The sequence below is a fragment of the Schistocerca nitens genome, chromosome 1 (genome assembly GCF_023898315.1).
Source record: "Schistocerca nitens isolate TAMUIC-IGC-003100 chromosome 1, iqSchNite1.1, whole genome shotgun sequence".
Taxonomy (NCBI): domain Eukaryota; kingdom Metazoa; phylum Arthropoda; class Insecta; order Orthoptera; family Acrididae; genus Schistocerca; species Schistocerca nitens.
Genome location: NC_064614.1, coordinates 1,023,482,934 through 1,023,497,560, shown reverse-complemented (window position 1 = coordinate 1,023,497,560; position 14,627 = coordinate 1,023,482,934). Strand labels below are relative to the sequence as shown.

The following is a 14,627-nucleotide window of genomic DNA, read 5'->3' as shown; positions in this document are numbered from 1 at the left end:
TCCTTGTTGACAGGCGAAGTTTTATCGTTGATGTGGCTTAGTCGCGACAATATCGGAGATCATAGTAATGGAAACTATAGCCACAAAAACTGTCTTTCGATAGCGAACGTTTCGATTTACATCACTCTTACATAGTCCAGAGGTGGTGTATTTACACAATGAAGACCTAAGGAGATGCTAAAGCACGTTAGTCAGGTAAAATTATTATGTTGATTTTATTACTGGATTGGTGAATAAGTTCGCAGCGTTTTTCCATACGTTTGACGGACAACAGATACACATAGCACAGGCTTCATTCATCAATAATATATCCTCATTATTTACAACAGCCTGCCAACGCTGGGGTAACTTTCAGTTTCCGCCACAGTAGAAATCACGTGATTTTGAGGCGAAAAACACTTCGAACCATGTTTGGAGCGCATTTTTCTCCAGAAAGGAAGTTCCACGAAGGTGGTTCGATAGAGAGCGGAAAACGTGAAATCTCAGGGCGCAAGATCGGGTAAATAAGGTGGTGTGAAGTGATTTCTGAACCCAACTTCTTTATAGCGCTTTTTATCAGTCTAGTAGAATGCTGACGGTCGTTATCGTGGAGTAGCGTCACTTCATGCAGTCTTCCTGGACGTCGTTCTTCGATTGCCTCTGCAAGATGTCTCAGTTGTTGACAGTAAAAGTCAGCAGTGATGGTTACATCTCAGGGAAGCAGTTCCTGGTACAACACACAGTCGCTGTTTGACCAGATGCTTAACATTATCTTCTGTGAATGTGCGTAGACCATTGCGTTGCTTTGTTTGACCTCAACTGTTCCTTTCTTTTTCTTGTGTTAGCATAAAGACACCATTTCTCGTCACCAGTAGCGATACAGAGTAGGGGAGGTCGGTGGTGTTCACGAGCGAATGCATGATCAGCAAGCAGAAATGCACATATATTTGTGATTTTGGCTTAGAACATGTGGTACCCATACGCACGGTTTTTGAATCTTTTGTATTCAAATGTCGCACGGTAGTGGAATTATAACAGTTCATCATATTTGCCGGTCCTCGAATACACTGACGTGGATCATTGTGGATTAATGCATTTTTAAGCGATCTTCTTCAAGCCGCTAAGGTCTTCCTGAACGTGGAGAGTCATTAAGGTCAAAACGATCCTCCTCAAAACGAGGAAACCAGTTTCTTGTCGTGTTCCATCGAATGGCATTATCCTCATACGCGATCCAAATGTTACTGGCTACATCCGCTGCTGTCACCCCTCTATTGAATTCAGAGAAAGAAATATGTTGGAAATGTTTCAATTTCTCCACTTGGCATCCCACTTTCTAGTATCCGCTATCTGCAAATGACAAAATAACAATATGTAGACTCAAAGAGCAACAGTGAACTACCAAAAAAATGACAATCGATAAAAAGCCGCGTAGCAACCGGAATACCAACGTGAAAAAAAAACTACGAACTTATACACGAACCATAGTCACCGGTTTGAGTAAAATGAAATGGCAGTGACTCATGTACTGCATAATCTTGTCATTTCGAACAGATGGTGAAGCCGGATTATGTCCGAATGCCGTATGAATTAACCGATTCGGCCTTTAAACAATTAACGATATCGACATGCTACGCCATGTACCGTAGAGGAAGTAGTTCATATTGCATCGAATATACCGGGTGATCAAAAAGTCAGCATAAATTTGAAAACTTAATGAACCACGGAATAGTGTAGGTAAAATTGACACACATGCTTGGGATAACACGGCGTTTTATTAGAACAAAAACAAAAAAAAACACCCCATATTGCTAGACGCGTGAAAGATCTCTTGCGCGCGTCGTTTGGTGATGATCGTGTGCTCAGCTGCCACTTTCGTCATGCTTGGCCTCCCAGGTCCCCAGACCTCAGTCCGTGCGATTATTGGCTTTGGGTTTACCTGAAGTCGCAAGTGTATCGTGATCGGCCGACATCTCTAGGGATGCTGAAAGACAACATCCGACGCCGATGCCTCACCATAACTCCGGACATGCTTTACAGTGCTGTTCACAACATTATTCCTCGACTACAGCTATTCTTGAGGAATGATGGTGGACATATTGAGCATTTCCTGTAAAGAACATCCTCTTTGCTTTGCCTTACTTTGTTATGCTAATTATTGCTATTCTGATGAGATAAAGCGCCATCTGTCGGACATTTCTTGAACGTTTGTATTTTTTGGTTCTAATAAAACACAATGTCATTCCAAGCATGTCTGTTAATTTGTACCTTTTTATCTACATTATTCCGTGATTTATTCAGTTTTCAAATTTATACTGCCTTTTTGATCACCCGGTACATGTGAAAATGTAACTGCGCGATACACTGCGTGAGATTATAATTTGGAATTCATCAACAAAATAATGACACTCTGGCCTGTAAGACCCAAACGTCCAAGCAGTGTCCCACGTAATGAGAGCATACGACACTGTTGCCGATGGATGACGCTACACCGTAGACAGCGCTCTACCGTGTCCAGACTTCAGTACAGCGTAGCGGACGCACTCACTTGTCGGACAGAGCACCGAACGTTACTGCTCCCAGCAGGACTCCCAGCATGACGCACGCGTCCGCGGTCGCTCGCAGCCACTCCCTGCCGCACACCAGGTCCCACTGCAACACGATACACGGACGGCTGAGACCAGGAAAACACGTGACACTATAGTACGCGGATATCAGTCGGGTACTCACGTCGGTGGTCGCGCTACTGGAAATCTGCGAGGTGTCGTAGACGTAGGACTCGCAGGGCACGGAGACGTTCGAGGGCACGCCGTACTCGAAGTACTCCGCCTCGAAGTCGGCGTCGAGGCGTCGGCAGGAGGACCAGGCGTCGGCGCGCTCGTCCCAGGGCAGCGTCATGTTGACCAGCGCTGCCGGCAGCGAGTACTCCGGGTCGGGACCCTCGTAGGGCAGCCGGCACCTGCGCAGGCGAGCGCGCAGGTTCAACGTGCGTCCCCACTACTACTGTAGTCTAGCACGGGTATTCGACAACATGATCTTGTGTGTGTGTGTGTGTGTGTGTGTGTTTGTGTGTTTTGGAAATCCGCTGTTACCCAATCGGTCACACAGTTCTACTAACCAGGTGTCAAAAAACGTTCGTGATGAAACTTGTGTGGAGATAGGGCAAAGTAATTTTTTTTTCTCGCTTGTGCCCAATTTGATTTAAAGGGTAAAACACCCTGAAGGCAATTTGGCATATTAGGTTTGGGGAGAATATCGTTGAAACAATGATATATGTAAAAACACTTCATATATAGAAGTTTATAAGTAACCATGAACTACATGAACCATGGACATTGCCGTTGGTGGGGAGGCTTGCGTGCCTCAGCGACACAGATAGCCGTACCGTAGGTGCAACCACAACGCAGGGGTATCTGTTGAGAGTTCAGACAAACGTGTGGTTCCTGAAGAGGGGCAGCAGCCTTTTCAGTACTTGCAGGGGCAACAGTCTGGATGATTGACTGATCTGGCCTTGTAACACTAACCAAAACGGCCTGGTGTGCTGATACTGCGAATGGCTGAAAGCAAGGGGAAACTACAGCCATAATTTTTCCCGAGGGCATGCAGCTTTATAAGAGTCGAGGGGCATGAAAGGGAAGCAGTGGTTGGGACGGGAGTGAGACAGGGTTGTAGCCCATCCCCGATGTTATTCAATCTGTATATTGAGCAAGCATTAAAGGAAACAAAAGAAAAATTCGGAGTAGGTATTAAAATCAATGGACAAGAAATAAAAACTTTGAGGTTCACTGATGACATTGTAATTGTGTCAGAGACAGTAAAGGACCTGGAAGAGCAGCTGGACAGAATGGCCAGTGTCTTGAAAGGAGGATATAAGATGAACATCAACAAAAGTAAAACGAGGATCATGGAATGTAGTCAGATTAAACCGGGTGGTGCTGCGGGAATTAGATTAGGAAATGAGACGCTTAAAGTAGTAAACGAGTTTTGCTATTTGGGGAGCAAAATAACTCATGATGGTCGAAGTTGAGAGGATATAAATCGCAATGGCAAGGAAAGTGTTTATAAAGAAGAGAAATTTGTTAACATCGAGTATAGATTTAAGTGTCAGGAAGTCGTTTATGAAAGTATTTGTATGGTGGGTAGCCATGTATGGAAGTGAAACGTGGCTGATAAATAGTTTAGACAAGAAGAGAATAGAAGCTTTCGAAATGTGCTGCTACAGAAGAATGCTGAAGATTAGATGGGTAGATCACGTAACTAATGAGGAGGTATTCAATAGGATTGGGGAGATGAGAAGTTTGTGGCACAACTTGACTAGAAGAAGGGATCGGTTGGTAGGACAGGTTCTGAGGCAACAAGAGATCACAAATTTAGTATTTGAGGGCAGCGCGGAGGGTAAAAATTGTAGAGGAAGACCAAGAGATGAATACACTAAGCAGATTCAGAGGGATGTAGGTTGCAGCAGGTACTGGGAGATAAAGAAGCTTGCATAGGATAGAGTAGCATGGAGAGCTGCATCAAACCAGTCTCAGGACTGAAGACCACAACAACAAGTAATTAACGTTCTTGAAAACCATATAATTATTTTTGTAAAAATTTGAAATTTTGCAAAATACCTCACAAACATTACTTTGGAAAAAGAGAACGTTTGTTACAACAAATTAAAGAAACTGACAAGCTACATACCTCCATGTGTAACGAAGCTAGTTTCTGAAATGCAGTTTTCCTAAAAAAAGTTGTACACAATATGTTTCCAGGTTATTTTCAACATAACTAATTAAAATATCAAAATATTCATTATTAGTGTATTTATTTATTTTACTTATACTTTTTTCTGTTTTAAATTGTTTATGTTTATATCAATTTTTTGTTGGAAGCACTCTGTGAGAAGATTTTAAGATCTACACTGAAGCGCCGAAGAAAGTCGTGTAGACACGTGTATTCAAATACAGAGAGATGTAAACAGGCAGAATGCGGCGCTGCGGTCGGCAACTCCTGTATAAGACAACAACTGTCTGGCGCAGCTGTTAGATCGGTTACTGCTGCTACAGTGGCAGGTTATCAAGATTTATGTGAGTTTGAACGCGGTGTTATAGTCGGCGCACGAGCGATGGGGCACAGCAACTCCGGGGTGGCGATGAAGGGGGGATTTTTCCGTACGACCATTTCACGAGTGTACCGTATATATCAGGAATCCCGTAAAACCTCAAATCTCAGACATCGTTGTGGCCGGAAAAACATCCTGCAAGAGAGGGATCAACGACGACTGAAGAGAATCGTTCAACGTGGCAGAAGTGCAATCCTTTCGAAAATTGCTCCATATTTCAATGCTGGGCCACCATCAAGTATCAGTGTGCGAACCATTCAACGAAACATCACGATATGGGCTTTCGGAGCCGACAGCCCACTCGTGTACCCTTGATGACTGCACGACAAAGCTTTGCGCCTCGTCTGAATCCGTCAACGTCGATATTGGACCGTTGATGATTGGAAACATGTTGCCTGTTCGGACGAGTCTCGTTTCAGATTATGTCGAGCGGGTGAATGTGTACGGGTATGAAGACAGCCTCATGAATCCATGGACCCTGTATGCTAGCAGTGGACTCTTCAAGCCGGTGGAGGCTCTGTAATAGTGTGGGGTGTGAGCAGTTAGAGTGATATGGGACCCCTGACACATCTTGATACGATTCAGACAGGTGACACATATGCAAGTATGTCTCTGATCACTTGCATCCATTCATGTCCATTGTGCATTCTGTCAGACTTGGGCAAATCCAGCAGTACAATGCGTTACCCCACGCGTCCACAATTGCTACGGAGTGGCTCCAGGAACACTCTTCTGAGTTGAACACTTCCGCTTACCACCAAGCTCTACAGATATGAAAATTATTGAGCAGATATGGAATGCCCTGCAACGGGCTGTTCAGAAGAGATCTCCACCCTGTCGTACTCTTACGGATTTTTGGACAGCCTTGCAGGATTCATGATATCATTTCCCTCCAGCACTACTTGAGACAGTCGAGTTCATGCCACACCGTGTTGCGGCACTTCTGATTGCTCGCCGGGGCCCTACACGATATTAGGCAGGCGTACCAGTTTTTTGGCTCTTCAATGTACTTCTGTTGAATGATTCGTGTTAATCTCCACTTGAGAAACGATACAAATAAGCTGATACACGCCTGATACAAATCAGGATATTTAGAAGATCACCTGTTACAATTAGAAATCCTGCTTAACTTTATTTTGTATTGTGTTCTCCACTATGTATATTATGAGAAGAAATTTCTTTCATTTTATGTGAGTCGGGTAAGAAAATGTTATATTCAATTAATGAAGTACAATACATAGAACGGTAAATAAGAAATTAGTGTAAAACGTTAAATAATTTAAAACATAAAATAAATGTAGCTCAAATACCACCAACAACAATTAATGTTTCGATATTTTAGTTAAGTTTGTTGGAAGTACTCTTCCAGCACACTGTGTACAGCTTATTTTCCGAACATGCTATTTCAGAAACCAGCTTTATTACACATCGATGTTTGTAGTTTGAAAGCTGCTTTAACGTATGTTGAAAAAAAAATTCAGCTTGCAAACTTGGTGATGGTGGAACATTTTGGAAACTTTCAAATGTTTACAAAAATCGATTATACAATTTTCGAGAACGTATCAATTTATGAGAAACTTTTCTTATTGCTCCATTAAGTTTCGGGAATGCAGCCGCATGTATTCTGCTTCTTCTTCTAATATTTCGGCTGTATACCTTTCAGCCATCTTCAGAGAGAGCGTCAGTCGTACGGCTCTCTCTGAAGATGGCTGAAAGGTATACAGCCGAAATATTAGAAGAAGAAGCAGAATACATGCGGCTGCATTCCCGAAACTTAATGGAGCAGTCATTGCGTCGCGAAAACCTGAAGATTCACACTTTTCTTATTGTTTTCCTCCAAACCTAACGTGCAAAATTGACTTTCAGGATATGTTTCACCCCCATAAAAATGAAACTGGACACAAAACAAAAATACGTATTGTATTACTGTGCCCCTCTACACAGCTGCCTAGTTACATCGATATCGTTTATTGACATTTGGGTATGTTTCCTTGTAAGTACCAGCTGGTTATAATTAAAGTCACGATTTTCTACTATTGCAGCGTGAACTGTGTACATGCCAGGACGCTGAAATACCTTAGGTGTGTTAATTAATCGGTGTGCTCGCGGAGTAAGCTGAAAAAATAATAGTTTCACTTTCTGCCAACAGGTACCAATAAGGTGCTATAAGCTGTCAATGTGAAATGCTTCCTGTTTTGACATCAGTAGGCTGTTTGTCGGTTGTCAGTGTTTAAGTGACTTTTCGTACAAAGAGTTAAGACGGCTCCAGTTTTTCGTACGAACTGCAATGATTATTGAGAAGAAATTCTGCAGCCAGAGCTCGAATTGTGTCACTGTAATTGAATCTTCCCTGGACAACAGTTCAAACGATTTTGCGGGCACATTTTAGACTGGTAACCCTAAAAGGTTCAGAATGCGCACCATGTAAAGCCTGAAGATAAGCTACAACAACGTGACTTTGCTCATCGTATTTTGGTATGTATGGAAGTGGAGGACACGTAGCAGGGAAATGTTCTTTGGACGAACTAGGTACATTTTACTACCCATAGTGCCGCGAATGCACGACACTATCGCGTATGGCTGGGGTCTCCAAACTTTTTAGTCCGCGGGCCACATTGACTCCTCCACGAAGTCATAAGAGCCAAGATCTACGTAGTGGGATTAAAGCACCCTAGCACTCCATGATCACCGTAATGTAAGGCTAAAGGAAAGATGAAATCGCAAAAATCTAAGGTTTGAAACGAACTACGATTTTTATTTAATTACATTATTTTGATTGGTGGACGTACCTGACCGAAATTCAGGCGTGTTTTATTCTGGCGAATTTCACCGACAAAAAAGTATGTCACTGCACATTCTTCACGAATGCGTCCTGCGAAGTTAACGAAATCTCAAAATCATTGTTAGCAACACTATTACTGCAAGACGTAACAGAGGTAGAGTATGTCAACGCATTGTTATTTCAAGCGGCGCAACAATAAGTTTAGTTATGTAGTCTTGTAGCGAGTAGCAGAGCCAATGTCACGGTGTATTGGTCGCGGTAGGCCTCGAAACTCAATTGCTGGCAGTATAGGTACCACCTAACGAGGGCCGGATACCGGGGCTGTCCGGCCAGCTAACGCGGGCCGGTTTCGGACCGCGGGCCGTAGTTTGGAGACCCCTGGCGTATGGTGTTGCCCAGAAAGTTTCACTGCACTCAGATTGTGTGACTGTGTGGTGTGGTTTCACAAGCTTCTTCACTCTCGCTCAGTTTTCTTCGAGGAGATGACACTTTGTGGGCCTGTTAGATGTACAGTGATATCTTCACGTAATAAGGATCTCTTTGTGCAACGCGTGATTCTTGTTTTACAAGGACGCAGCTGTGCCCACGCCACTATCTTTATGCAAGATGAGGCAACACCACAAGTCACTTGCCAGATTAAAATTTGCTTTTTTGAAAGTTTCTGTAATGACCGCATCATCTCTAGACAATTTCGAGACGTATGACCTTCAAGGTCCCCCGACCTAAATGTAGGTAACTTCTGGTTGTGGAGTATCTGAAAGGTCGTGTCTTTCAGGGACGTATTCAGAATCTTCATAACCAGAAGGTAGCATACGACGACATATCGATCTGATTACGCTGGATATGCCGTGAGCAGCTGTCGACCATGCTGTGTTACGGATGCAGCATGTTGCTGAGTCGGGAGGACGCGATGAACACATGTATTGTAACTTGTAACCTTGTTCTAATAAACGTGCCAGGACCTCCGTTGTCATGTGGCTCATCGTTCCTCCACTCCTCCGCACCACATTCTGACGTCTTACAGTGCCATATTTTCACCCGGCAGAAACTGGAACTATTTTTTTTTTCAGCATACTCTGTGAGCGCAATGGTTAATATGTGTACGATATTTCGGCATCCTCTGATGCTTACAGCCCGGAATGCAGCACTCTGAAGACTACCAGTTTAATTATAACCGCTGGTGCCTAGGGATTGCGACACGTTTAAAGACCATCAATTCACAAAAATTGTTGAAACTATTACAAAATAGACAACTCTATGTAACTCTGGAAACTAAGAAAAGTCGATGTTATCGATAACAGAACTGTCTCACAGAGAGCAATATCGTGGCTACCCATTAATGAATCTAAACACAAATGATCGACGCGCACCAGATCACAGTACCCAAGTCTCGTATGCCAAAGTGGCGATTATTGCGTAAGGAAGTAGAAGGGAAACTGTAAACTAAAACCAAACCCCTTTAAGACAAGTTACCCCTTTCCACTTTTGCTCAAAGAGATAAACAGAAAGCTAAACATTATCCGAAATTGCAGCAACCTGAGACATTCGGATAGCCAGCTAGGTATCGTTGGACATGTTACTGACCTATAAATACCATTGCGAAAAGTTCCGCCAAAGGGTTGCCACCAGGATCATTATCATGTAGAAACTACTGAAAAGTAAATGTGCAGCCAGAACAACTGTATTAAGAAAAACTGCCGAAGCAGTCCACGTCCCCATAAGCTAAAAAATACAAGTGTAATACCAAGAGACTAACACAATACATGAATCCCACAACACTTGGGAACTTGTAATGAGCGACCGGATTCTTTGATCTTGAATACCAAAGAATTTCACATGACAGTACAGAAAAGTTTACAGACTTCCGATGATAGCCACCGTCTACTCGGTGCTTCATGTGGACTTGCGACATTTATATCTCCCAAGAGGTTCCTTAGCACCGAGCTAAATGAGTCCTCCAGGGACTACCCTGCCTCACAAGAGATGCCCAGAGACAATACATTAAGTTCGAAGATTTTGAGAACTCTGAATCACATCAGAACGAATGTAACTCCCGTTAAAACAGATCTGATTAGATGGGGCTCAAAGACGAAGCAGATAAATGCGACTGTGATGAAGTCCAGGACATGTAAATCATCTACAATTTCCCAACAACCCAGTGATATGTAGGGATGTAGGAGATATTTCGACAGTTAACGAGCTATGGCCTGACGAGAATGAAGCAGTGGACGTGACACGATATTAAGCCGATAAACTTATTAAAGAAATTTCCGGACACGGAAAATAAAAATAAGTACATTTGTGAATAAGTTGGAACTATCAAATACAAAATGTTGTGAGGAAGGCGAACCGAAGATGGCGTTTTACTAACGTAACACTCTGAAGTTTCAACAAATGTACTGGAGATAGTACCTACGATACGGCTGTCTGTCCTCTTTTGCAGAACTGCTCCGCGTTGTGGCATCCGTGCCTGATAGGGTTGAAGGAGGACGTCAAAAAAATTCGGAGAAGGGCAGATTTTTTTTTGCATTATCACGATATAGGAGAGGGAATTTCGCGTATGTAATAAGTGAGTTGAGGTGGCATTCTTTAAAACAAAGGCGTTTATCGTTGCGGGAAGTTCTTTTCACGAAATTTCAGTCCCCCACTTTCTCCTCCGAACACCAAAATAACTGGTATCAGAGCTTACACGGAAAGTTAGGTGTTCACTTTTCCCGTGTGTTACTCTAGAGTGGAACGTTAGAGGAATAGCCTGAAAGTGTGTCTATGAACCCTCTACTAACACGGAATTTTAGGATAATCTTTTACATTTAAGTGCCTCACATTCTGATCAGTGGCTAGACACTTTGCACGAGAGTTAAAAACATAACTGAGAAACTTTGTAAAGGATAAGAAGAGCAAAACAGTTCAGGGCCGTCGGTCATGCGTGGACGGTACTTTAATACTCAAACAACTAACAGAAAAATGTGTTGAAAGAGAGTGAACAGTCCATTTATCATTCGTAGATGTAGAAAGGGCATTTGATAGAATGATATTAAACAAATAAATTGTGAGTGAGCATGAGGTATAGCGGTGTCTTAATATCCCGCATTAATGCAATTAGTACACCACGTCAGTGAAAGCGGGTAATTTGTTATGGCAGGCATTCCCAATTAACAAAGAGTTTAGAGAGGGTTCTACACAGGCCTTTTCACTGTTTAAAATTTATTTGGAAGAAGTGCTAAAGACACGAAGAAGGAAGGGTATTATCAGTGGGAGATGCTAAACTACACTATCCTAAAATGCAAGCTCTCACGGCCGGCATTTGCTCTCTTGATTTATGCTTTATGCCCATATACGAGAAGTAAGGAACAGGGTATTTAGAAGCTGAGAATTAAAACTAACCTGATTACACGGCATTTACTCGCAAAGTCTCTGGAGGTCGCTGGTTCGAATGCTGAAGGGGGAACGAATGTTCACAGCCAGATTCTGACTGTCGAGAAAGCGCAAGCAATGATGGCGGCGGCGGCGGCGGCGGCGGTGGTGGTGGTGGTGATAGCGGCAGTGTAAGTTTCTTATCAGTTGGTTGTGTAGGTGACTTATTTCCGAACCTTTCCTCTGTGGTCCAGCCGCGAGGAGTGGCCTCGCGGTTAGAGGCGACATATCACGGATTACGCGGCCCCTCCCGCCGGAGGTTCGAGTCCTCCTTGGTGCATGGGTGCGTGTGTTGTCGTTAGCATAAGTTAGTTTAAGTAGTGTGTAAGTCTAGGAGCCGATGGCCTCAACAGTTTGGTACCCTAGGAATTCACACGCACTTGGACATTTGAACATCTGTGGTCCAGGAAGTGTAGATACGTGACACTATTGTCGGTGATGGCGAAGTTCGGTACCGTTTTTTGTGCTCCACTATTTTAACTACGCAATCGACTGACCACTGCGAAGTGGGACACTTTCGATTAATGTATTCGCCTGATGTCTCCTATCATGCGTAGTAGATTAGGACTACAGACACTGGAGCAATACTTTAGAAATGTTAGCACTAGCATCCTGTGTGCAATTTCCTTTATAGATGAGCCCCTTGTTCTCAGCACCATTTCAACCAATCTTAGTCTTCCATTCACCGTCCCGACTACTGACATCCAATGTTCTTTCCTTTTCGTATAACTTTGGATTATTATTCACAAATATTTACATGATGCGACAGCTACAGAACTTTACACCTCATCCGGTAATAGTGTACTATCACCCCTTTGCCTTTTTAATGTGAATATGAACTTATTTTTTTTTTATTTATTCATCGGCCTTAGTTGCACCAATACAGACAGAACACACACACACACACACAATATCCTAAAAAGTTAAAACAAACTGCAATTCGTTGGTGAGTAACACAGAAAACGTTATCTGCAGTTAAAACAACACGGACAGATATGTACTGGGGTGATAAAAGTCGTGGGATACCTCCTAATATCTTGTCGGACCTCTTTTTACACGGCATAGTTCAACACTCGAAGTTGCGTGGACTCAACAAGTCATTGAATGTCCCCTGCAGAAATACGGAGTCATGCTGCCTCAACTGCCGTCCATAACTGCGAAACTGTTGCCGCTGCAGGATGTTGTACTGAGCTGACATATCGGCATGTCCCATAAATGTCCGATGGGATTCGTGTCGGGCAATCTGGGTGGCCAAATCATTCGCTCGAATTGTCCACAATGTTCTGAGATGGCGCATTGTCATCGACAAAAATTCCATCGTTGTTCGAGAACGTGAAGTCCATAAATGGCTGCAAATGCTCTCCAGGTAGCCGAGCATATCCATTTCCAGTCAATCATCAGTTCAATTGGACCAGAGGACGCTGTCCATTCCATGTCAACACAAACCACGCCATTATGGAGCTTAAACAGTGCCTTGTTCGCATCGTAGGTCTATGGCTTCGTGGGCACTGAAATCTGGATTCATCTGATCAGCCATGGGTTTCCAGTCGTCTAGGGTCGAAACGACATGACCACGATCCCAGGAGAGACGCTACTGGCGATATCGTGGTGTTAACAAAGGCACTCGGGTCGGTCGTGTGCTACCACAGCCCATTAACGCCAAGTTTCGCCGCACTTTTCGTCTTACGTCCCACATTGATTTCTGTGGTTATTTCACGCAGTGTTTCTTGTCTGTTAGCACTGTCAACTCTGCACAAATTGCACTGCTCTCAGTCGTTAAGGGAAGGCCGTCGGCCACTGCGTTGTCCACGGTGAGAGGTAATTCTCAGCACTTTCTTCACACTGTGGATGTTGATCCTCACAAACTGTCTCATTACCCACGGCAGTTGAGCTGCATTTCAGAGGTCACATTTCGGCATACCATTGGGCTTTCGGTAGATGCAGGTGGTCTTGTTTGTACCAGTTCCACGTAAGCATATCTTCGGTCTCTCTAACACACTGTTCCATCCGTTTTTGGCCATGTGTCTAGCTACTGAAGAGATCATCCGCTGGGATGAATCGCTCTTGTACGTCATTTGTCTTTGCGTCATTATCCTTAGAGCATTATCTTGCATTTAACCACATTTAGAAAGTGGTGTCAGCCGTTACATCAAGTAAAGAAACTAATTCTTTTTCATTTCCTTACAGTCGTCTAGTGTCGATGCTTTACTATAAATAGCAACATTATCGCGAAAGAGCAGGAAGAGCTGCTGACCTTACCTGGTAATGTTTGATTGATACTGGTAACATCAGTGTTCCTATTTTGTGTATCTGAAACACACGCGATATCGCTTTCGTTTCAGTTGAATATTCGTCGATCAACATAACACATTGGCTCCTGTCAGTCCAAACTTCATCGGGGCCGGTCGCGTATCTGTAGAGACACTATTACTGAACCTCTGTTATTATTCGATACAGAGCGTCTAAACATCCTGCGGCAATCTAGGGATGCGAAGTTTACACTGTTGGAGTGAGTCTACTGCTTGCGAGTTGTCTCTGTTAGGAACACAAGACATGTTTCGCACGCTTATTCTATACAGATAATATTAAAATGTGAGTTCGGAATGTGCTCTATGCCTCTGCATTACTAGAAATTTCAGGATATTGCTGCGTAATCCTGTGTAGTTGCTGTTTACCCTTCATGTAAACACTGGTAACCAGCGCTCTTTTTCATTCACGGCGGAACATTGCGCTAGAAACTCTCTAAAAAGTTACGGAGTCAAACTCCACAGCACAATTAATGTAAAATCTAGTAAGCATTCCGCCTCGGTCTGATGTGTTCGCTTAGAGTACTCTCAATCGTTTTTCAGTACCGGTGATGGGTGGAGGGCGGTATTTATTTCAGAATAAAAAAAAAACATTGGTGAGATAGTTTTAGTATCCTCACGCGTGAAGTCATTAAATATAGAATTTAATATTTTGTATTTCTGTTTATTGACTAAGTTTCAGAAACAGCTCATCCGTGACATAATGGATCGAAGGTTAAAATTCCCATTCCGCCTTAAGCTGTGTTTACAAGCTATCAAATTAAGTTTGCTATTGAATGTCTGCACCTAACCTGTAAAAACTCAGGTTAATAACCGAAGTCCAACATCGATAGTTACACTTGTTCATGTGAGTTTGCAGTGAGATTAATGTTTGACCGAGCAAGACCTATTGTTTCTGCTTGCTGGTACAATCGTTACACCCAAGGAGGATGTCTGATCGACTTGTACGACTTTTTGTATAATCCCTAATTCGAGTTTTATCCAACTTTCAGTGTCTTATATTTGTAGATACGTTTGACATCTTTTTGGAAAGAACTGAGTT

The 14,627-nt window shown here is 43.1% G+C and overlaps 1 protein-coding gene across 5 annotated transcripts in view; it reads right to left on the bottom strand.

Annotated features, from left to right (window-relative positions):
• LOC126237960 (organic cation transporter protein-like) overlaps positions 1-14,627 on the bottom strand; it is a 171,720-nt gene that overhangs the window by 62,303 nt on the left and 94,790 nt on the right. For all 5 annotated transcript variants that reach the window (XM_049947761.1, XM_049947757.1, XM_049947762.1 and 2 more), the window contains exons 3-4: positions 2,707-2,935; positions 2,525-2,628 (exon numbers count right to left, since the gene is read on the bottom strand). In XM_049947761.1, coding sequence (XP_049803718.1) covers positions 2,525-2,628; positions 2,707-2,935 — 333 coding nt within the window. The remainder of the gene's footprint in view (positions 1-2,524; positions 2,629-2,706; positions 2,936-14,627) is intronic.